The 25,664-nt window shown below is 39.9% G+C and overlaps 1 protein-coding gene across 2 annotated transcripts in view; it reads right to left on the minus strand.

Annotated features, from left to right (window-relative positions):
* Positions 1-25,664, minus strand: part of LOC117430875 (sarcoplasmic/endoplasmic reticulum calcium ATPase 1-like) — a 68,078-nt gene that overhangs the window by 40,974 nt on the left and 1,440 nt on the right. For both annotated transcript variants that reach the window (XM_059001601.1, XM_059001600.1), the window contains exons 2-4: positions 10,548-10,565; positions 9,547-9,629; positions 123-230 (exon numbers count right to left, since the gene is read on the minus strand). In XM_059001601.1, coding sequence (XP_058857584.1) covers positions 123-230; positions 9,547-9,629; positions 10,548-10,565 — 209 coding nt within the window. The remainder of the gene's footprint in view (positions 1-122; positions 231-9,546; positions 9,630-10,547; positions 10,566-25,664) is intronic.

Raw genomic sequence — 25,664 nt, forward strand, 5'->3', positions numbered from 1 at the left:
GTTTTAAGAACATACTGTGCTCTGGTAAATGATGTACCAGACAGGGAGGAGGCTCAGTTTAACAAACAATCCCCTTTGTCATCACACAGCATTAAGACTAAAAGCAAGTGGTCGTCTCTTACCTGCCACACCCCAATGATAGCATTGGCTACAAGGATCATGAGAATGACAATGGGTTCCACAAAGGCAGTCATTGTGCTCTCCTCTCCTCCTTCAAACAAGGCTAAGACCTGCGAGAAAAAGCAAACAACATGGAGTTAAATACAACTTTCAGAGCACGCACTTCTGACCAGGGATCGAATGGATCAGGCTAATAATGCAAAGCCTCGCTCGCACCTCCTGAAATGTCACCTAATGAGTGACAGTAATGGTATACGTACTTCACCAGCCCTCTTTATATTTATTTAGTCTGCAGGCTTTGCTGGGGTTTGAAACTGTAACAACTTTACACTCGCTCCCATAGAGTGCGAGGCTCAGGTGGGGTCCTGACACCTTCTGCATGAGAAGTGTACTTACATTGTTGTGGTGAGGACATGGAAGTGCTTCACCTAGTGCAAAGTGAAAATAAAGTCTGGAAAATTAAACACATCGCAACAAAATGATCAGGGACTTGTGTGAAAGTTGTCATGCTTTTCAAAGACCTTTAAAAGTCAAGCTTCATTAGTGAAACAGAGAACAGAGCTGTTAATTCACAAAGCCATGGGTTCATTACAACGCAGACGTGGATGTCAAAAAGGGTTTCCCTTTCTACCACCCGACCTGTTGAAGAGTTGTGGATTTCAAAACAGCAAAGGTCCTACACCCCATCCAATCCTTTAGATAAAAGCACTAAAATACATTTGGTAAAGTAAACAGCTACCTGCCGATAGCAATACACATGACAAAGATACTGTAGTAGTGCACCGCTTATCACCCAAACTGAGCGGTAGGAAAATACTTGTGCTGTAAGGTTTGCCTGTGATGTTTATCATTCGAACAGTGCATGGTGTGACAGAGGTCCGGAAAGAGCAGTTCTAAAAATATAAGCGCATTCATTTAGGATATTTAAATTTAAAACAGGGAAATTATTCTAAAGATATCCAAATCCAAGGCCAGATGGGGAATAAAGCTCTAGTGTTAGCTCTTATAAAACTGTATACCTAAATGAGTGCTGCTCTTAAACTCACCTAGCTGTGTATAAGCCTGATGCTACTGCTAAAGCAGTGTAATGATAAAGGCACTGTCATCTTGAGTTTCTTATAAGTCACTTCTGTTACATATGTCAATTCCAAGTTTCATCAAATTCAGTTCTGACCGCATAGATTTCACTAGCCCAATCAATCAGGAGCCAGATGCAGAAGTGGGTCCCCAAGATTCTGAAACCCTTCAGAAATGCCTGTACCAAGTTTAAACACAACTGGATGAACTGTTCGCAAGCTACAGCTCGAACTGTAGGTGTGGCTGAATTGCCACTGAAGATCATTTCAATTCCACCAAAGACCTTCATTTCCACCCTGATAAAGAGGGGGAGATGGGGGAGGGAGGTACAACAATAGTGTAGTTTGCAGTTGATTCAGAAGAGCTCTTGTCAACATTCTCAATAAAAAGGTCAGACTTTTTAAAAGGTGAAAAGGACACAAGACTGCAACTCAGTCACAATTTCTTTATTTAGCTTTCACCCTGTCGACAACGGTCGATATATTCTCCTTAAACTGCGGTTTTACTTTGAAGGGCCACTTAATTTCCCTGTTGAGCTGTGCCAGACAGTTTGTCAATACAGGACCCCTATGAATCCTTCTGTTAGCATCTGTCTGAAAGCCCTGTTATTAGTCTGTAAAAGCCATGTGTCTTTAGGTCATGGTTTGCTATTCCCTCGTTTCATTGCTAGTGGTGCAGGAGACAGGGGTGCCCTATCTATCTGCAGAGCTGGTACACTATGGGTAGCAACAGTGTTCCTCTTCTCAACTGCTCTGGATTTAGGAGTCAATCAAAATTTGCTTCCCATAAAAAAAAAAATCCTTCTTCAGTTGTGTAGGCATACTTGTACTCAACAGCTCCCAAAGAGATGCTTTCATTAACAAGCCTCAATGAAATCCAAACACAGAGTTCAGAGTTACTGGGCCATCCCTGGACACATTGCAAATAGAAACATAAGAGATTGCTGATAAAATGACAAGGAGGAGGAAGATTTCAGACGATCTGTTTTTTTTTTCTAATGGTCTTTTTGCTTCAACGATACCTATCTTGACAGAGACTACTGCAGAAACCCATTCTTGGTGTACAGCACAATGAAGAACAAATATCACCCCCAGTTCATTCTGAATTCATTGGAAGTAAATGCATAACATTTGGGGTGCCGCTGCACTTGTGTGACGTCTTGCTTATGAAAATGCTTATTCAGAAGAGGTTATTTATCAGGGGTACCAAGATATATATTTAGTAAAGCGGTCCAAGAAGGGTAGCAAATGTCTCCCAAGTATGAAAAACCAGCAGGGATAGTTGATCTGAACCACTGCATGATAGTTATGGATAGCGACAGTGTACCCAGTGCATGTATCTGCTAATTACAGATAACTTTCACATCAGACACTTTAGAAATGTCCTGTTCATTGAGTGCTATAAATAATGGAAAATGTTTTTTCTGCAGTGGTTCACCACAGGAAGCAGATCTATACAGCGCGCAGGATGTCTATTTGTTTAAACCAACTGGGTTCTCTAGCTCTTAACAGATTATTATAATACCACTCCACCACTTTAATAATAATGCAGACAAAAAAGTACAAACACCTGCCATCTGCAGCACATACTTGTGTGTAAACGGGCTGTTCTATGCAATATTTAAAAGCTGCATCTCCCTGTCATTATGGGCAAGCAGATCTGACTGACTTGAGCAGAGGGTGCTACACAAGCTATTTACATTGTATGAGGTATACTGAAGTGGTGAGTGTACAGGGCTATACTCTGCTGTTCCACATGGGTTCCTGGGTCCCCATGATTAATAACTCCAAACTGGTCTCAGTAGAAACTCGTTTACATGCAGATTCAATAGCCACTTGCAACTTCCTTCCGGTCCTTCATAAATCAACATCTGCACCACACCTGTCTCCAACTTAGGAAACCCTTTCAATTGTTTCAGCTAATCTACTCAGGTGACCTTTAGACCATGTGTGCCCGTTCTTCTTCCTCCCTTTGTGTGTACAGCCTTTGTGTGTTTGTGAGCTTCAGACACTCTGGGCAGTGTGTCTGGCTGCCAGTGTGCCGCACAGTTCTCAAACCCCCCAGAGCAAGCAAGACCACAGCCTCCCATTCAACAGCCTCTCAATCCAACATTAAGGTGGAATTTCAAAAAAGCGACACAGGACATTTGGTCTCTTAAATAAACTCATTACTGTCATATTAGAACTGTAAGGAACCCACAAGGCCTGAGGATCATTTCTGTGCGTTATATACATGCAAGACGTGCAGTATTATTGGGAAATAACTTGGTAAGTCCAGTAATGTGCTGCGGTGTTTTGAAAAGGATAGTATTCAATAAATGCACGAGGCGATTCAAGAGGTGCATATAAGATGCAACCCATGGCAGCTCAGCTACGCATGCAAAACACAGAGAATGAGTCACATTCCAAAAATGACGGTTCTGTAAGACTGCCCTGAGTAAGTGCTGCCATGTGAACTTTCCTCTAGCCTGCACTTTTTGTATGTTCCTGGCTGTCTCTGAGAGGACTGATGAAATCCTCAAAACAAAAAAATCACAAATCTGTCCTCCACATAGCTAGAAAGCAGCAAAATGTTAATATCTACCAAAAAAAAAAAAAGCTTAATTTTCACATCGGTTTGAAAAAAAGGATCTAATTGCAATTACAAAAAAATATGAAACCGTGCGGTAAGCACAGAAGAATGTGAAATCCCACCCACCCCCATGTGTTTCCAGAAGGAAATGTGGACCATCTCCCATAAGTTCTTCCTACTTTACTAATGAGCCGTGGCTCCCTTGCGTCAGAATAAAGACGATCAAGCAAAAAAATCCTCAATGATGTAAATCTATATGTTTTTTAATTAACCCCCATATCCTAATGGAAACCTCTGCTACAGAACAAAACCCTACCCTCCTGAGATACCAGGTGTCTGACATTGCACTGCCCTCCAAAGGGGTAGTGGTGTTTTTAAAGCCCTGTCTTGCAGAGGCTTCCTTCCACTGTGATCTTAAACAAGATGCTACCGTGTGGCTATTGCCAAACAGACCAGTAACAGCTCTGACAGTCCCCTGTTGTCTTGGTAACAAGAAAGCAGAATGGAGCCGCCTGCCTGACAGAACATTCAGGGTGGTTTAAAAACAGTGTCCAAAATATACTTTTTAATAGAGCATGGGGGAAATTCAAAAACCATTTCACTCCCATTGGCAACATTTTTCTAGAACCATCCAAACATTTGTTAACGTTACAAAATGAAAAGAGAAGGATGGTGGGAGATCCCTCGTTCATCTTCAGTCCTGCTGAAAGCTTGGTGGGCTACAAGACGTGTTTTTGGTCCTGTATCACAATCCGATATATTTTGGAACTCACTGATAGACAACGCACGTCAATGACAGGACAGGTGATGTGTCTTGCAATACAAAAGTGCAAGACGTTTCGGACTAAAGCCCTTCTTCAGCTCATTTAAACCTTTTGTATACATTTTTTTTTCTTCATTTTTGTACCTCCTTACAATCAAACAGTCCATAATCCCTGGTAATGTCCGATGTGGAGAGGGTTATTGCTTTTATACTACAATGTTCCAGCACAATGAATTATCATTTTTAATTTATTGATTGGATTTGAATTTTGTTAAGTATCCTTAATGGGCTTCTGCCAGAGTTTTTGACGCTTGCATGGCAGGAGTATTCCAATAATCTCCGACCAGAAGACATCTTGTGAGGGTTACAACTAAATTGAACTCCTGTAGATGACATTACAGCTGGCTCTCACAACCCTGAGTTCCTCTCTGCAGTTTGAAGCTGATATCTTCTTCTGCCATCTTCAGCCTGAAATTGCTTCCTGTACTTTACATGCTCAGTACGTTGCGTCAAATGCTTTATCGAAGGGCTTTGGCCTTCTTTTTTACAGATTGAAAAGATTACAAGAAATGAAATAGCCCAGAACAGGGGTCTCCAACCCTGGTCCTGGAGAGCTGCTGTGGCTGCTGGCTTTCGTTTCAACCAATCTCTGTTACTTAATTGAACCAATTATTGGCTTAATTAGTCAAGATTAACAGGTGTTCCAGATCTTTAGCCACTGATGACACATATAAAACCTGCTGGATAGGGGCTCTCCAGGACCAGGGTTGGAGACCCCTGGCCTAGAAGTTATCAGGGAGTAGCCCTGAACGGGACTGCATACTGATTTCAAAGAACCGCTTTAAAAAATAACAGCGCCCCTGCAACAAAAAAATATATAAGTGCCTTGGGTTTTAATTTGAAATCTGGTCACAGGCAATGTGATCTATGAAATCTCTTCAATAGGGGCATGCAACATTTTTAAATGTGTCATTGAAATCTACAATCTTTTTGTAGCAAATGGCACTACCAGACACTTTGCTGCAGAAACACATTTCCATAAGTGAATAACAAGTCTGACAATTTGCATGAACCTGCCTGAAGACATCACTGACACACACGTGTAATTACAAGAGGATATTCTTTCATTGTTCATTATTAACCTCAATCTGTAACACTGCCAAGAAGCAGTCTATGATAGAGTTGTAATGCACAAGCACTAAAAGCACTGAGGCTTCAGATAGGTTTCACTTTACAGTACATTACTTTGTAAAAACAATTTGAGATCCCGGATACAAAACTCAATAAAACTAGTAAGGTATAATCACACTGTTCCTTACTGCATAGTAATAAGAAACGTATACAATCAAATGACAAACATTTCCAGAAGTCTGCATATCCACTACACTTGTCTTCTGTATAGAGGTCTACAGCCATGGCCAAAAGTTTTGCATCACCCTGTAGAATTAAAATGTTTTGCTTGATAAAGTCGAATGAAACCTGCTGAATAATGTTATGTTACCATATTGAATTGCACAGTTTTCATATACTGTACATTTAATGGAAAAATGTGACATTTTGAAATCAAACATGAAACACAGTACTATTATTATAGCTTCTGGTAGACTTTTGCGATAATATTTTGTAGTTTCTTTGATTACACGATGTTAAATAAAAGATCAAAATTATGTTTATAAAGTTTATTTTTATTACATCTCAATCCTAAAAAATTCTAGGTGATGCAAAACATTTGGCCATAGCTTCTGTTTTCAGTACAAAATGGGGTCAACTGATCTAAACTGTGGCAGAGCTAAGTGCAGACCCAATTTAAGCATTACAAACGGGATCAAACTGGCATTTTACTTCATGTACTTTGGTTGGTTGTCACAACGTTATTATTTGTTTTAATGATTTAACAACAGCAGTGTTTAGATCTGGCACAGTTGAGATGAACTGAATAAACTCCTGATTAATCAGCCCATGTACTTGTTCTCCTCACTTATTGCATACACTCTGTGGTGGTAAAAACAACGGAACCGTGGAAACACAGAGTGATAGCACAGCTGACAAATGACTAATAACGTAGTAATCACTGTAACTCCTGTGAATGCATGCAATCCCCTGTCGCTGCAGCAGTTTGATACCGCTGTGTTGCCTCAGGCCTTGTGAGTAGAACAAGGTCATATTTCAGGAGAGCTCAAGCTGGCTGCGTAATGAAGGCAGTCATGACGTGACGGGCTTCGTCCTACCAAGCAGCTCTTCGGATGTTAACCTTTTGTTAATAATGGATTATGATTTTCCAATTGAAACGTTGTTGTTTAACGTCTAACTCAATGGGTTCAGGTCCCAGTTTTATATATAAAAGCGGAGGGAACACAAAGCCACTTTTTCAGGAACAGTGGCTTGAAACCTGGTTTGAGGCAACTTTGCTGCATCAAACCCCAAGTCTCCCCTGGTGTGCCATGCAGTGGCCTGAAACCTAGTCTCCTGAAACAAAGTTTCAAGCTACAAAGTGGCTTTGTGTTCCCTCAGCTTTAGCACTGCGGTCTATCTTTTGAAAACATGGTCAAAGTTAAAACCATTTATACAGCTGCAGGACAATGTGGGAGCAGGAGAGCTTCTAAATGGACAGGGTGATGGCTTATCACCCCTATACAGGTCATCTAGGTATAAGAGTCCTTTGGGAGAGCAACTGCATACAGAAACTAAGTGAAGAACACACCCTGTTTAAAGCAAACCCAAACCAAGATACAGACTTTTATTTGCATTTAATAACAGTGCGTGTCAGAAGCACTAAAACACTAAAGTACGCTGTTCTGCCGATTCATTTCATCCCCCCTCTTTCATAAAGTTGTTTTGCCATATAAGGCATTTGTACCAGAAAGGGTAGAGAGGCATCAACACAGTTGAATCATTGCAGACTGATCCAGTCGCTTTCTTACTCAAGCCATCTTACAACTGGTTAAAAAGCTAAAATACTGGCACTAGCATTGGCTTTATTGCTAGGTGTAATTTTAGTATGCCACGTTAGGAAATCCCCGATTAAAAAAAATATTGCATGTTAAATATACTGAATGTCAAATGCATTTACAGAATGTGTACTCATATAAAAGTGTATTTCTTTCTGGAGGTAGTGTGGTCCAGTGGTTAAAGTCCAGGGCTTGTAACCAGAAGGTCACCGGTTCAAATCCCACCTCTGCCACTGACCCTGAGCAAGTCACTTAACCTCCTTGTGCTCCATCCTGCGGATGAGATGTTAAATCAATGTCCACTTCACATATAAAATGCTGATTTACGATTAACTGGCGCATGGGTATAAATCGAACCGCATGGATTTAAAAATAAAATAATAAAAAAATAAATCCCCTCATTCGAGGGGATATTTTGTCACAGCTTACTATATACAACTCTTTTAATGTGCATTTTGCAATCTTTTTTTGGTTAAAAAGAAAAAAAATATTTTTTTCTTTTTTTTTTTTTGGATGGGGCGGTGGGTGTGGTAGACTTGCCAGCTCAAGTGTAGGCTATGTAGGCTTGGTTGGAATTTACTTTTGTTTGTACTTTAGTATGTACGATTGAAGTGCCATTTCTGTTTGTAGTTGTTCGTTATTATACATGTATGTAACACTTCATTATATATGTATTAAGCTTTTAAAACTAGGATAGAACTCCCTAACCCAATACATCTATGTTTATAATTAATTGCTCTGTGAATTCCTCTAATCATGCATTTTCTCTGGTACTCTGCGATAAATAAACTCAACATGATTAGAAGTAGCCATTGAACACTTACAGTATTAGAAAAACATTTTATATGCATACAAACGTGTGAAGGTGAACATGTACATTGTGCATAAAGTGTGGAGGGAGTCTGATAACACTACAAATACGTTGAGGCAAAATCCATGTCAATGATCTCGATCTCACATTCCTAGTGGATCTGTGTGTCCTTGTACGCCTGTTCTTCATTCTTGTGTGGATAAGACACAGGTGTTAAAAGCCAAGGACGCATTGCAAATCCGCAATCACCTAAGGAAAGTTTATTGTAATATCTAATATGCAATTTTCTATACCAATATTTCATTATTTACTCTTGGTAGTAGCATTACACTGGGTGCAAATAACGGTATATCATTTTAGCAATACAGCAAATGTTCCGTAAGGGTACAAATGGTTGAAACATGTGAATAAATCTCATTCATAACCACAAGTATAGAAAAGGCTCAAATATTTTCACAGCTACAAATATTGAATTATCTAGGTAGTATGTAAGAAATTAACTTTGGTCCTCTCTCTGTATCGTTGGCATCACAGCCGCAGTCTGTTAAATTTCTATTTCAAGGTGAGTTATATACTCTTTAGTTAATTAAAACCCTCCTTTTCCAAGTGCAAATTAACTCCTGACAATTAACACGGATTTCCTTTTAAATTTCCCACGCAAACAAAAGAAATAGTCGCAAGAAGCACTGCTCGTTAAGATAAACATTATTTTGTAAATCAACATCATTTCGGAAATCAGATTAGCACGATTATTTAACAATGAAATAGGCATAACGACCGCTTGAAAATGCCAAAATCAATGCTACATACCGATTTGTTGATTAACACTGGAGTTATCATTTACGACCGTTTTAAAATCCTGCCCATGGGCTCCACTGAATTTAAAGAGGAAAATAATGTCTGCACCTGTAGAAAAACGATACAGGCCTCTCAGAAAAGCTCTGTGACCTCATTAAGATCTGTAACAAATTCCCTGCTTTTCAAGCCGTGGAAATCATCGGCAAAGTTGTTAATGATGTTCATATGTTCAGAAAAGTCAAAAGCTTGAACTAGGTCAGGACCTGGCAGGGTGGCTCTTCAGTGCCAGAGTCCTGGGTGAGCCTAGCGGTGCCAAGCTGTGCCTAGCTGTGCTGCAACAGCCTGAAGCCAGCCAGGCCTGTGAGGCACACCAGACCGGCAGAGACAGCTGCCAGCCACTTGCCCACACTGACAGGTAGGGACAGAGAGAGAGAGAGAGAGTATAGACAGCTACTTACGAACGAGACACAGGCTGCCAGGAGAAGAATCCGCACCAGAAGATCCTCAAACTGCTCAAACACCAGCTCCCATAGCGACTTGCCTGCAACACAGGATGCACATTCAAGCTCCCGCAGAGAACAGAAACACTGGGGGGTATTCTGGTTAGCTCTTTGTATATAAGCTGGTTTGAACACTGATGTCTTGCTTGTTTATTCAAAGGCATTCGTATGGGGTAGTCACGCTGCTGAATCTACAGGCAGACTTTTGTTTACACAGGCTGGAAGTACATTATAACAATGTTGCATCTAAACTTCCTGGTGGCTTTCGGGATCACCAAATAACTAAGATCTTTAAAATAAATTAAATATTGGCCACTGGTAGCGTGAATAAGGTCTAATTAATTGATCTAAACAGTGGTGAATCCTTTTTATGTCTGACTGTGAATATTTTTATGACCTGAACACAGTTTGGCTGTGGTGCCATATACCAAAACATGATAAATGATGACCAAATCATGCCAGACTATGATAATGGACCATGGAAAAAAAATATGGACAAACTATACAAATGTACAAATGATACAAACATGCACAGCAGGTTATATACAGCATATTCATGAGGGGATGAATGGACTTCCCCTTGATATTTGTACATGCCTGCACCCGGTAACTCATGTTAAAAAAGACACCAGCTTCACTACGCTTGTCTGATGTTCATGTATCACCCCACTGAGCTACGTGGAGTAAACAGGATACCCAGGTAATATAAGATATGATCCAGTTCCTTATTGAGGGTCTATATCTGTTATCAGGCAGACATCACTTCATGGAATAGTCAGTGTAACCCGCCCTCTCCCTCTCTGTATCCTGCATGCACTGTCCAATACTAAAGAAATGGAGAGGAGTAGAATCATGTTTACCTATGGGATTTATAGTCTAGTTCAACAGGATCTATTTGGGAGTTTTCAAAAGACTATGGAAAAAAAAAGGATTAATAGACTGGGAAAATCAATATTTACCTTTTTCTGCCGGCAGCTCTGTTGGTGTTTCAAACAAATCCCCGACGAACATGTAAAAAAGAAAAGGGGGCAAAAAAAGAAATACAAACATTAGTTATGTGAATTTGAAGACAGAATAAAATATAGTTAATACAACAGTCTGGAATAGTATCATTTTTTCAATGGCCTTTGAAAAATGCAGTGCTGCTAGGGTATCTTTCTATTCTCAGCACTGTGGCATCATGCATAACTGTTTTGTATGTCACAGTACTGCTGCATCATTACCACAGACAAGCCAGCAGCACGATTCTCTGAAACTTTTAATAATGGTAACACCCTGTGGCAATGTGCCCCGCCCCTGTGTGCATTTGTGTGTTATGTGTTGCGTGCGTGTGTTAATGTTGGTGTATAGTCATTGGTACACGGGATATAAATGCGTGTGTGCAGCACGAGTATTTAAAATGTAGATTTGTATTTAGGCACGAGGAGGGCACAAATCACTTCACGTGCTGGTTAAATGTAATATGTGAGCACGGGGTTGCACAGAATTAATTCACGTGCTGGGATTCAAGTGAATAATTAATTAGTAATTGAATCCCAGCACAACAGTATATATAGATGCACATTTCTTTCACTCGGGGTTGGGTGTTCGAGAGTGGAGAACGGGAGAGAGAAAGGAGTTAAAATAAGTAATAATAAGAAGTGTTTTGTACTCACTGTGTTTGTTTGTCTCCGTGCACCGTTTGTTAAGTGTTTAGTACGTTTTGTTTGTCTTTATTTTGGCGCAAGTGCCGCGTCCTGTGTTTTTGTTTCAAACCTTTTATTTTCTGTGCTGTTTATTAAATGCTGAGCGAAACCATTCGCTCAGCTTCACCAAACCACACCTCTCTGTCTGTTTATTTCCTGCTTCTGGTCTGACGCCACCCACTCCGGCCGTCTTTGTGACACACCCCTTTGAAGTAGTTTATCATGATAGGGTCCTTGATAGGAATGCTACTGGGTAGTTTATACAAGTGAAACAGGAACATGCTGGAAACATAAGAGCACCCTTATAAAAGTGCCAGATAGTAAAAGCATATCAAAGTGTAGTAGTGAGAGCATGGTAAAGCATAGGTAAGCAGTGTCAAGAATAGCGAGGCATGGTAAATGCATGGTATATAACCATGGGAAAAGGTTACAAATTCAGTTGTGAGATTAACTGGCCCTTTTTTCCTGCTTTCTGGCCCGACACACAGGTACAGGAGCTCTCTCACAGCACTTCAGCCCTTGACAGACTCCAGTCTGATGAATATACCAACTGTATCAGCACCAGTGTTTACTGACATGGCAACCCCAAAACCAAACCTCCGGTCCGCACAGCCCCTTTCACGCCACGCGGTTCAGGCGTGCATCAGAATGCACATTTTAAACCAACACAGGTCTCCCACATAACTAAAGGTACGGCTCGCCTCACCACTGTGCCCTGCGTCAATAAAAAACAGGCAATACAACGAGGTTTGACCACACTGTGGTAGAAACTGCAATATGAAAGGTTTGAGTTCATTTTTAAAAGAGAAACTCCACAGGAGACTGCCAACATTATACTGCACGTTTATAGACTGCTTCCTAAACAGGTCAGGCAGCCAGGGCTTGTCAATAGGCAGAACAGAAGCTATCCGCAGTGGCAAATTCCATTAATCATCCGGAGGCCCTTGAGCAGATTTTCCATTAAAACATTCCCTCTGTGTAGACGTGTACTGTATTAAATGCTATTGGTGGACACAGGGGAGCTCGGCTCTGATAGGACCCATGCGTGCTCCTTGAAGACAGGCTTGCTGGGGTTTGCTGCCGCTGAAAAGATACAAAGCTTGTTTTCTTCTTGGTTTTGGTGCTTGTGGATTTAGTGCTTACAAAAGGGGCCGCTCTATTCCCACACTATAGCTTTTCTTTCATATCTGCATTATGGCTACAGTTAGGAGATTAGGAGATGGTACAATATCAGCAATGGTTTTGCTATTTAAAAATTCTTTGCAGGCATACAGTACTAGTGTCAACACCAGCTGTCGACCTGCAAAATGCTGCCAATAGATTTGATCCACAAGCTCCACTGCATCTTTCATACAGTCTGGTATTTAGCTACATGGATGGAAATATGACTCCTATTGCATAGCAGTTTCACCCATTCTAGGTTTTACTATGAGCTTGATTAGCCACAGTATGTAGGTAACAAGCTGAGGTGTGTTGTATTAAACTCATAGTAAAACCAGGAATGGTTCAAGCTGCTATGCAATGGGAGTCTTATTTTCACCCCTGAGCTACAGAATATGGAACAGCGGCTCATAGCACATGCCCATCTCAACAGGACCTGAAAAATAGCTCAATCAGATAGAATAGCTCAGTCAGTAATACTGTGAAAAAGCCACCTTGGCTTACATTAACGTCATGTATGTTCTTATTATAATGCCTACATATAAAATTATGATTATTGTTTTGAAAACATGTCTCACACACCCCTGACAACCTGCAGGAACTTGTGCAAAGGAATGTCCGTGCCAAGTGTCACCACAAGTGGATAAGCAGTTCTCAAGATGTAGCCACAAGTGTAAGTGTGAAATACGAATGGACGACTCCACTGTATATTCAGCAGCAGCAGCAGGAGATAAATAACATCATAATAAAAAATGGCTCTTGGTGACTAAAACCCGAGTCCCAGAAATACCATGTCCTCTCAGGATGATGTAGTACAGTGTGCCACTCAGTTCCCACACAACATGTGTTAAGAAATTAAATATTCATTTAGTTTGAACAAAATTGAGAGAGTCTGGGGCACAAGCTATATATTCTCACAGAAGATCTGAGACTAGATATATGCCTGGGTTGAGGAAAAAAAAAAATCTGAAACAACTGCCATAACACTGTCAGCAGGGCTGTAGGGCCGCCAGGACTGCAGTGATTCATCGCGACACGACTAAGGTTTTTAACTTGTTTGGAGGGGTGTGTGACTGTTTCTCAATAGTTCCTTCAGGGGTGGCAATATCAAGCAAAGCCTCTTCTCCAGAATGGACCACAGAATCCCTTCATGAAGTAACAGTATCATGGATCCAGAAGCACCTGCCAACCAAGCCCCTACTATCACCCCTCAAGCATATTTGCACTCTTGCCCATCTTGACTGAATCTGGCTTCAAAAAGAGATACGCAGCTTATATATATATTATATATATATATATATATATATATATATATACTGTGTACTATATAAGATTGGTGTTTCTAATGTACCTTAGGCATGGCTTGGTACTTTGTCAGGTCAGTGGGTGTCTTTGTTGGCAGCCAAGTTCAGATATGTAATCCCAGCCTGTCTCAAAAGCTTTTTTTCCTCCCTCGTAGTGTGCATAATAAAGATGTGACAGCTCTAACAGGAACGGATCATCTCAATCAATCTCAACTCTGGAAATGAGTTTTCAATGGTTTTAATAAAATGTGTGCACCTGCTATCTACACCCTCAATCTGGCGAATAAGACAAGGATACAGCACAGTAATTAAACACACATATTGTTATGGTTCTAAAGTCTTTAAAATGGTTCTAGAACTGAAAAAAAAAGCAAAAACACATTTAAAAGTCCAGGAAAATATGCGTTAAAAGTAGTGCTTATTTTTACTTTATTTTAAACAAAATGCATTCATGCAGCTTGCTCATTCAACCTCCTTTGGCTTGAAAAAAAACATGTGCTTTGTTTAAAACTAAAATGCTCCTAGCAAAGTGGCCCGTACTTGCTTTGCAATCTGCCTCACCTTTGTGTGGATACATTTGTTGGTACAGTAATTGTGCTTTCTCCATGACTCCTATCTGGTTGCATTGCATGCATGGTTGAGTAATTGCATACTTCAGTAAACCGGTCAGTTCGTAACTCGGAGGTTCTACTGTATATAATTAGATTATACATGTGTATGTTCGATTTTATCAGTTAATCACATATCTTAACAGTCTTGTATGAAACTAAAATACCCCTTAACATCTAGTAAAACAACAGGGCAGGAGTTTCAATACATAATAAACCTTCAGAACTTTTAAACAAATTTAAGGGACTCTGGCTGAAAAAAAGGTTCAAATAAATGAAAACTGACACATTACCCTGAGTGTAGTAAAACAGCATAAAGTGCAAAGACGTGTGGTAAAACATAGCAAAATATGGGAAACACAAAGTACAAGCATGGAATAAAAAACACTGGATATCAAAGTTACTGTGCAAAGGCATCAAATAGAACTTTAAAAGGACGAGCGATTTTACAGCTGATAGAGATTATTCTGTTCTATTTATTTGACATAGAACGATGTAATAAGCTTGAAATAGTTCTCCCCACAGGCAGTTTCTCTTGTTTTCTTTGAGCCTTGTCGGGCACTGTCAACACAGGATGCTACCAATCATTTTGAAATGAAAGCTCAATCCTTGTAGGAAAAAAAAAAAAGAAAAGAATTATATTATATATATATATATATATATATATATTAATTTGTATTGTAGGGCTGCAGTGTGTGAGCGAGTTTCATTCAGATGACTAATCCTGTGCTGCCTTTCACCTCCTCTGCTGCCGCAGACCCAGGTACAAGTGTAGGTTTGGCAGCCCCGGGGTTTCACACCCCTACACACAGGCCGAGAGCTACGAGCAAGTGGGCGGGCAGCATTCACAGAACGGGCGGGGTCGCAGGAACGAGAGACTGGCATTTCACACACAAAGTAATGGCATGGACAGGCGACTGCTGAACCCAATTGCAATGGAATGCTGACCTCCCCGCGCACTGCAGGGGTTACCTCCGAAAAGACAAAGGATGACTAACACAGACAGCCGTGAGTGTGGCAGGGAGAGGTCAGGCAGAACACCAGAGGCATCTGAAAAGCAGTTTGTTCTGAATACTCATCTAGCTGTTGTATTGTATTTTAATTCTGCAATTAGAGTATATGCTTTTAAAAAAGCGCCAAGGCTATTAGAGAAAGAAAGGCATACAGGGGAGAAAAAAATGTCTGTACTTTAATCCATTTGTCAAACCATTAAGCGGAATATGTCATCAAAAAAGGAATTTGTTTGTGCACTGCTGTACTTGAAGAGGTATTTAACAAGGCAGACGAAATAATTAGGATCTGTCCAGAATGAATTTAATGGATTGTGCCAAGGACAAAGAAACAATCGTATTATTCTTCCTGATGAGAAAGTCTTAGATGCAGCTAGCTGACCCAACTCTTTACAGTAGTTGCTATTATCCAGCAGTGAGCTACTGTACTATTGCAATATTTGTTCCAAAAAACACACTGTGTTGCAAATGATACTAATACTAAGGGTACTGGGCTGGGCATTGCTTTTAAAAGACTTCTTAATGCTGCCTTATCAGTAGTGAGATCAGAAAGCATATTAGTTGCACGTATGCATCCTCAATCTGTAGATTATATAAAACAATGGCATGGGGCAGTCTAGAAACAGACCAGCTAGGGGGTTGGAAATGGACGAGTTACCGGCTGTGCTGTACCTCTCACAAGGGTGAAAGGAAAGATGATTTTGGACTCTGAGAAAGCCAAGGATGTATTTTTTCATAATTCGATTATACACCAGACAGCAGACTAATCACTGTGTGCCAATAATAGACTGGATAAGCAGGACACTGTTAAACCATGATATTGTTGCAAGACTATTTTTATACAAATGACATGCAGCAACTCAGTTGGTCTTTCCTGGAAATATTTCAGGTAAAAAATAAAAATGACACCACATGGAAAGAACGCTGTGCTTCTTGTTAAGGCAGGTGCCCAAAAAAAACCTCTTCCACCGTCAGGAACTATTGCATGCTGGAAAACAAACCTTAACGACACAGACAGATTTCAGGGAGACAGGTAACTCTCAAGAGTAAAATTCTGGAAAAAAAAAAACAACTGTGCACAGTTTTGGTCACCTCACTACAAAAAAGACTTCATTGCACTGGAGAAGGTACAGAGAAGGGCAGCTAGGCTGATCCCAGGACTGAATGACATGAGCTATGAGGACAGGTTAAAAGCCTGGAAAAAAGAAGGGAAAGAGAGGAGTTGATTGAAGTCTTGAAAATCATAGAAAAAGTTAACTCAAGACACGACTTCAAATGTAGCAGAGAGAAGAACAAGAGGGCATAAATGAAAGCTGAGTAAAAGAAAGTTTAGAACAGAAGGTAGGAAGCACTTTTTTGCAGATAGCTATATATGCATGGAGTAGTCTACCAGGTGTAAGTAGTAGGATCTAAAACACAGGGAACATTTAAAAAAAGAGACTAGATTATGTGCTTTTAAAATTAGTTCCCCCCAGTAGGGAAAAATGGTGTGATAACAAGGGACAAGCCTTTAATGGACCGAATGGCCTTTTCTCATTCTCAAACTTTTGTTATATTCTTATAACTATACAGTACAATTACAATACCAATGCATTACCCGGATGAAACCACAAACCAGCAGACCACAGAATTACCAGCAATGGTCACGAATACTACAGAGTACAACTACACATGTCTGCTTTATTTAAATACTTAAGTACTTTGGAAGTACAAACAAATCAACTAAGCAGTGTTTCAGTAGTACCTTCTTATTAGAGTAGGGCTGTATTCTTCACAGTTAAAATTTGTTTTAGCAATGCACTATATTTTAAGTAACTAAATTTTTAAAAACCAAAGTGTATAACGCATTGCTAAAATAGTCTTGCAAGTAAATCAGTTAGAATAGCAGGACATTGGCAAACCTTTACTTCAGGAAAAGTCCAAATATTCTGACACTACAGAGAACTGCCTCGGTTATGTGGTTTTATTTCCCTCACTGGGGCCATCATAGGCGCTGTCTGTCTGAAACGAGTGCCCAGAACTCCAGCTTCTTTCCTACATAAGCCTTTTACCTACAACTTAAATTCCCTGCTCTGTAACATTTTTATTGCTGCATTGCTAACTGCTTCCTGGAGCTTTTTTTTTTTAAATAACAGAGGCCTGCTGGTAAGGAAAGGGAGGAAAGCAAGGGGGGTGGGGTTGGGGTTCCCTTCTCAGACTGGAGCCAAGGATTCCCTCTCCTGGATTTTGTCAGTCAGGCCGGCCAAGGCACATTCCAGAATACTGACTTCAACACGCCTTCTTCCACTGCACACACACACACACACACACACACACACACACGCACACTGCAAAACAAGAGCCAGCTGGTTTACACACCATCAAAAGGTGGACAAGGCATGGAAACGGTTGCCAGCAACACTGGATTAGGTTCAAGTCCATGTCCTAGATTTAGAAAGGGAAAAGCTACATTGATGTAGTGAATTATAAAGCACATGACCCCGCTGGTGGTACAATAGGGGGCAGTGGGGCAGGTTAGGGAACTTGAGACTGGATCTCTCTCTCTCCATCTCCATGCTTTCCAAGCATTGGGTTTCATCCACCTTCCAATCTGAGCTTCAAGACCTCTGTTGTTGGCAGTGCTCTTTTGCAATACAGCAGAAGCTACGCAACCCAGTGGATGACTAGTCTGTTACCATGGCAATTTTCTTTTATGCCAAGTATCCAGTATTCCAGTACCTGTCTAGTCAGGCAGATAGTCAGTCTGACCCAGCCAGACTATTTCTCGACGGTTAATCATATCTTATAATATGTAATAGATACTTTTTTCCAGCATTTTTCCAGCACTACTCTTTCTATTATTATTTTGTTAAACAACATCTAATTACACAGTGCACAAGATAAATGGCTTCTCCATTCTCCCATGAAAGGTTAGGAGCAAGGGCACTGGAATTAACTAATTATACATGTAATCTTTTTTCTGCATTTATTTCCCTGAGCGGATTCTTGGCTTCGGGAACTCGAAACATTGCCACTCCAAGGCTGAGCTATGAGTCTCACTGGATTTATGCTGCCCATGGTCATTGCCCAGTCTCGCTTAAATAAAAAATGTTATTAAAATGATGAGCCTTTTTGCATACCATAATAAAGAGGCTTTGACTCAACCCATAATCAAATGAACTGCAGGACGTAACTACTGCTACCAGGTAACTGAGACTCCTAATGCAAGACTTCTAAGGGGATTTAGCATTAACCAGTTACTGACTGGACTGTACCAGTGAATGTTAACCATTGCTGACACTCAGTGAGGCTGCTGTCAATGGAGCCTAGTAAAATAAAGAAACGTTTTAGTCTCGTACACAAATGGATCGCCACAGGCATAACTTTTAATATAAAATACTTTTTTTGCATCATTTTTCAGATTTATTTTAAAACCCTTTTTTTTTGCATAAAGCATTCACTTAGAAAGAATGTTTGGATTCAAGTAGACTATTTCTCTTTCTGCATTCTATTTTTTTTTAACCCTCCCTTTGGTTTTTGTGAGGTTTCATGGAATGGTTCAGAGTTCTGCCGCTGGATTTACTCATCACTTTTCTCTGTTGTTGTTTCGCTATGTTTTTTCTACTTCATGGTATTGTACAGAACAATGGTTACAGGCACATTTGTGTACTTGTCGTAAGGTAGACAGCATGATAATATTTTGACATTGAACAATTTCCAAAAATGTTAAATAAAAGGACATTTAAACACATATTTATCGAATGGTAGAAAAGCAGCGAGCACAGAGCGGTAGACTGCAAGGACTTCAGTTCCCCTACCAATACATCAGCACTGGAGAATTCCAGATCATGCTAGCTGCAGTCGTGGGCACAGCACTGCTCTTGCGGGCGCATACTTTCCTATGGGCACAGCTTTGAGGAGCCCTGTTATAGAAGCAGCAGGTTTTAAAGCTTGGTGATTAGGGCCGAACTGCAGCACTTGAAAAATGAAGCAATTCACCTTAACTACCTAGCGATAAAATGAGTCACTTCAAAGGGTTTAATGTTCTGTGTTCAGCACTGCAAGCATTCTTTGTAATGACCTGCGCGTCACTTTCACTAAACTTGTTATTTTCCAATATGCAGATCTACAAAGAGAGAACGTCACTGAAGTGAACCCAGGGGAACGTACGGAATTAATGGAACACAAGTCACATTGGTCTACAGTTTTTATAGGGGAAAATATACTGCTGTCCTGCGCTATATCTAAGAATGTAAAGAGATCAGAGAGACCAAATCAGAGAGCCTTAGACTGCAGTCAACAGGTCAAGGGGATCACCTTAAATGGTCACACAGCCTACGTTGGAGCCGTTAAGCTGAAACATTGTATGTATTTTGCATCAATGCACACTTGCAATACCACGATACCATATTAGGACCCGTTTTCTACAGTCTCAGAACCACTATGCAATGTTGTTCTGAATCCATTGTGTTGATAACTCTGTGGTCTGCTAATGGTTTTGCTGGGGTTTCTTTGGGTAATACACCGGGATTATAATGGTATCTCAATGGGAATTTTCTGTAAAGTAACTGTACCTGTACTATATATTAAATGTATTCTGCGCCATAATCTGTATTTATAGAACAAATAGACATCTGCAGTCTATTGTTTTGTTGTCTTAATGGTCATCCATACACTAAGAGAAGTGCACTTTTTTGGTCATCCACCATCTTGTAGGTTCTCTCAATGCACACTACACCCAGTTTTCACACAGATGTTTAAAAGAAAACCCAAAACAACACATTTCAAGACTGATGTTTCTTGTAGTCTTATAAAATACAAGAACGTTACTGTTTTTGTTTTGCTGTTGTTCTATATATGTACAGCTCCTTTCCCTAGTGCTGTACACAGATGTCTCCAATACAAAAGCCCTTCAGGCTCTCAGTTCATCTTTGCAAGCTGTAATTACACTCACACAGGTCACTACAAAGTGCAAATATCTTCAAATGCGGTTTCGTCCACACAGCAAGCTCAATGCAGGCATATCTTTATTTCACCACAATCAGATTAACCAGAAGTATCACAAGGGGCTGAACAGCCAGAAGATCAAGAGCCTTCTTTGATGTTTTTGAATGCATGCAGAGCCTGGGACAAAGGGAGGTATTCAGTATTTTATCTCTGGTCAGTTTTTAAAATATACATATCTGAACCTCCCTATTATTTACCTTCTTTTACTTTACAGTTTTCCTTATTTCTTCCGCAGCATTATACCACACTGCCCTCATTATGTTTAACTACACTTTGCTGTGCCTATATTACCATGGCATACTGCTTACATCTTTAACAAGTGTGGCACTGGTTTCCCCTTCCTCTCTGACTTGCAGTCTCCAGAATGTTTCGTTCAGATATTTCACACCAACATTACTTCACTTATTTCCAGGAAATCACATGAAATTAACAAATAAAATGTCCTGTCCGTGGACAGACCTTGTTTGCTTACATTCCCCAAAAGGAGTTTTAAATGAATCCTGTTTGCCACGTTTGTCAGTTCACACTCCTGCTCTGGCGTTGTCAGCCGATCCAGAGTGCTGGATTGTGTGACTGGCACAGGACTAGCCTTGGGGAGCAGGTCCCTATGAGGGCACCACAATGCTGAATGAATGAGCTGAGGCCTCAAGCACACAGCTTTACAGTTACCCACAGTTAATTACCCATGTGATCTTCACATATGGGCTTCAACTCCACTCCCTCCACTCCCCCCCCCCCCCCCCCCGTGGCACCCTCTTGGCTTGCTCTGTGCCAGTACCAAAATCCGGCACTCTACATCAGACAGATAAGCCACAGCATGTGTAGATTTACCCCATGCCAAGCGACTTTATCCCAGTCCTGTATAAAGGCAAGGTAGTTACAAAATAACATACAAACCATATTTAAAGGAGTATGGGACAGTACATCTTTATTGATCCCTTCTCTCCACAGTGCCCTGGGATTCTGTTATCTTTAGTGACAGTATTATTTAGTTGCTTGCTGCACAGTAATGTGTTTTTTTCATTTTTTATTTTACTTTGTCCTGGTGATATTTTAAGCAGTTATGTATTGTTTGATTGTTACAGTATATTTACATTGCTAAGTATTTGGTGGTTAACAAAATATTTCTTATCTGTACTGGCACAGTTACCAACATGCTACTTTTATTTTTAGAAAAGAAGTGAGCCTGTCACGTTTTACAATGCAGTACTGGGTTCAAATAGCCAGTTGCACATTTGATTCATTCTAATTCAAGTCACTTGTGCTTCCTTTTTTAGAGTAACTCTGCACCTCTGTGTCACACCCCACATATTGTTTTTAACACGACTCAATTTGAATTTCACTTATACAGTGTCCCAAACTGACACAGGGAAATTCTACAGAGTCGTCAACTCCCCACCCCCACCCCCGACCTGTTCAGAGTGCTCAGTCTAAACGTGATAGCTCCTCCGTCATGCAGCAGAGGCATGTCACATGATGTGCATCAAGGAGAGACAAGGCACTGCTTAACATGTCACTCACAGAACAGCATCATGAAGAACGCGGGAGGCAGGAGGTGTTAACAGGACAGAGTTTAAACACCAATCTTCTCAAAAAAATGGATGTTGTGCTTATTGTTAATACAGTAGTAACTAAACAGTACAGGGACGGAAGCAAGACTCCCATTGCAAAGCAGTTTGTTCCATTCCTGGTTTTACTATGAGTTTAACAAGATGCACCTGTTTGTTAGTGGCTAATCAGGCTTGTAGTAAAACCGAGAATGGGTGAAACTGCTATGCAATAGGAGTCTTATTTCCATCCCTGCAGTGTATTTAATTTAATAATTGTATCTAATATTCAGTATTTATTCATAGTCTATTACAAACATAAGTGTTGTACATGTGTAGTCTTATACATATTAATATTAAACCCCTTCTAGGAGTAAGTTCATTATATCTCAGAGCCTAGTTATGAGTTTGCAACTTATTGCACTGAACATACACTCACTTTCCATATCAGACTGCTGGAAAAGACCCAAATCCATTCCCTTAAAATATCTCAAATAACCCTTCCTTCCACTGCGGTGATGCGTAGAGAGGTCTCCAAACTAGAACTACACTGCAATGGGAGTGAAGGCACCACCTGTTCTCTTACTGAACTTTCAAACCAAGATTTAGGCGTGCAAACGAAAATTAAACCATGTGAGAAAATGTGGTTTGTTACAAACTGCCTTTAAATTACTGCCATGGTAAATGAAACATTTCATGGGTGCCCCATAAAACAACGTTGTATTTTATTACAACGTTTAATTTCAGTACTGCTACACATAAATAAATATCTAGTTTTCTTATTCGGAAATGGGTGACTACAATAACCGATCATAACTTCCTCCAGTGTATTAGCAAAATTACTGATTGAAACAGCAAATATCATATGCAGTATACTGTATTTAACCAGCCCCATTTCTGCCTGTGTGTATATATCACATATTCTCTGCCTGACTTGCTGCAGGGAGCCAAACAGTAATGCAGTGACTAATGTATGAATTAGTATAACAAGCACACATTTGCAGAAACTATAATACTGGTATCCTGGTTCAAACGTTAGTGGGGGAAAAGTACTCCATTATCATAACCAGCTTCACTAGAATTAACTGAGTTCTGTAATGGAAAGAATTGGCCACTCTTGTACACAGGAGTATAAATCAGCTATCAGCGATCAGTAATCAGTACTTTACTTCACTGGTAACCAATGTAAACTTCTAAAAACTGGACTTATGTGGTGGAATTATTTGGCACGATTAAGTATTCAGGCAGCCATGTAGCTTAGAAAGATTACCAGTTAAGCGGAACAAAAACTGTGTTTGGTATTTGAATACTATATTTATTTTTATTAGCTTCAACTTTAATTCTCTAGTTTTTGCTTGTGTTTTTTTTTTTTTTACACAACAGTAGTACTTCCCTCAGAGCTACCGATTAAGCCAGTGCTTTTCTTAAGTTAAACAAACTATACAAAAGGCACCTTTGTACCAATAGGTTTTATAGAGATACTTCACCACAGAGCATCAGAAACAAGTACAAACCTTCTCTGTGTTGCATTTTATAGCTCTTCAGCCACAGATGTCTGTATCAGTAGTAAAATGCTTGCACACGTCCTTCAATGGTAACATCTGTCCACCAAAGTGGCATATTAGCTGTGACAGTCACTCGGTCTGTTCAGGGATGCCAAACTATTTTAACAAGCAAAACGGGAAATAAGCATTGCATGCCCCAACACACAAACCACAAAAACACGTTTGGCAGCCTAATGTAGGTAAAACTACGGGGTTACAGACTGTTAACATACATTTCTGGCAGTTCTATTAATAAATGCTTTATTGCACGACTTATAGTGTGATATAACGGGGAAACCCAGCACTGTATTTTTTTTTTATTGAATCCGTTTACAAAGTATATGTAGTAAGGCAAGCCCAGTAAAGCACGTTATGCTCATATAATTATGGTGAAATAAAGGGAACTCATATATATGGCACTATAAACTAAAAGAAATGGCTGTGGATAAAGCTGTCTGTAGTTGTATATTTCAAGTCCAGCAGCCATGATATAAAACAGCAGCATTTCCACATCTGGTTAGAATGAGCTGTAACTGTTTGGCCATTTAACGCAACTTGTCAGGCACGTACAGTATGGAATAAAATGTGTGCTTACATTAGTTGGGTTTATTAACTTTCAATCTATGTTACCTCAATATTTCACAGCGATTGCCATAAAGAGAAAGGCCATTTTCAAGCACAGTTGGGTTTAAAGAAATGGTCAATTGTAACCGAATATATTTAGCAGCGTTTACAACAATACCAAACGTATTACTCTTGGCAAGATTACCCTTAAAGAAATGTACCATAGTAAACGCATAGCAAAGTGTAATAAAGCATAGGTAACCAAGAAGAGCGAGGTATGGTAAATCATATTAATAAACATGGCAAACCAGGGTAAACTATGGTAAATGCATAGTAACCATGGTAAAAACATGATAAAACTACAAAAATGCCATGCAATAATCCTGTGGTAAACGTTTCCTGGGGTATATACATATGGCACTTAGCAAAGAACAAGGAACAGAACTGCACTGCGAACAAATACAAAGTCGACCAATGATCTGTTGCCACGTAGCTCCCACTCTTAAGCAAAACCAATCCGCATTGTGCGTGACTGCTATCTCTTTCACACAACTGAAGTTCAGCTATTTAACAATGGATCTTGTATTCAACTACAAATGACAACTCATATAACAAACAGAACACGCTTGGCTTTGTAATGCTATAACACACGCGCTGCTAACTCATAACTCCCTTTGTCTACACAAATTAGTAGTAGGTGGGCCCGGAGTACATGTGTGTTTTTCTTTTTTTTTTTAATGATCTTGAATTTTTCAACAGATGCATTCATGTTGTTTAATGATTCAAGGTGTAAGCAATACACTGTAGTATACAACATAAACTGCATCCGAGATCACCCCGGACAGAACGACGGGTGTGTAGAGTACTTCATAGTGGCACCGCACCCTCGTAAAACTTGTACAGTACAGCTTTTGGCGATGTAATGATTAAGACATCCCCTTAACCCTCAGAATGCTGCACCCTTTTAAAAATGAATGGCCAGCCAGAATGACAAATACAAATATACAGTTTATCGTATATATACAGTACACACACACATTATATATATATATATATATATATATATATATACACACACATATATACACACACACACACACACACACACACACTGGAAAATATATGTGATTTACTTTATGCAGAAGTTGGGTAACCAGCAACCAGTGACGATGCGTTCCAGTTATTGCTCGTTTCCTGCAAAGCGGATGCATTTCTAAAAGATAAACTGCTTGTTGCCTGTGCAGCAATCCTAGTGAATTATATATATATATATATATATATATATATATTATAATGAGCAAGCGTTAAGGTGCAACTGTATCTCAGACGCGCACCTACACTGAAACTGCTTGCCATGGTGTATATACATTTCTTACATAGTTGGGATAAGACTGTGGCTTGAGCTGTACTATAAATGCTATGTTTGAATGCACATACACACTAATGACAAGCTCAAACTGAACAGCTCGGGGCTATAAAATCACCTCACTTATGTTACACTCACCGTTATACCGGTTACCCAAAAAAAAAAAAAACACGCAACAGCATCACTGGCGATGCTGTATTCTGCAATTATAAAAAAGTTCCCTCCAAACAAAATCAATGAGCAAAAAATATGAAATGCTCATTGCAATATGGAGCCTACACACAGAATGTTGTATTTTATT

The sequence above is a fragment of the Acipenser ruthenus genome, chromosome 26 (assembly GCF_902713425.1).
Source record: "Acipenser ruthenus chromosome 26, fAciRut3.2 maternal haplotype, whole genome shotgun sequence".
Lineage (NCBI taxonomy): Eukaryota > Metazoa > Chordata > Actinopteri > Acipenseriformes > Acipenseridae > Acipenser > Acipenser ruthenus.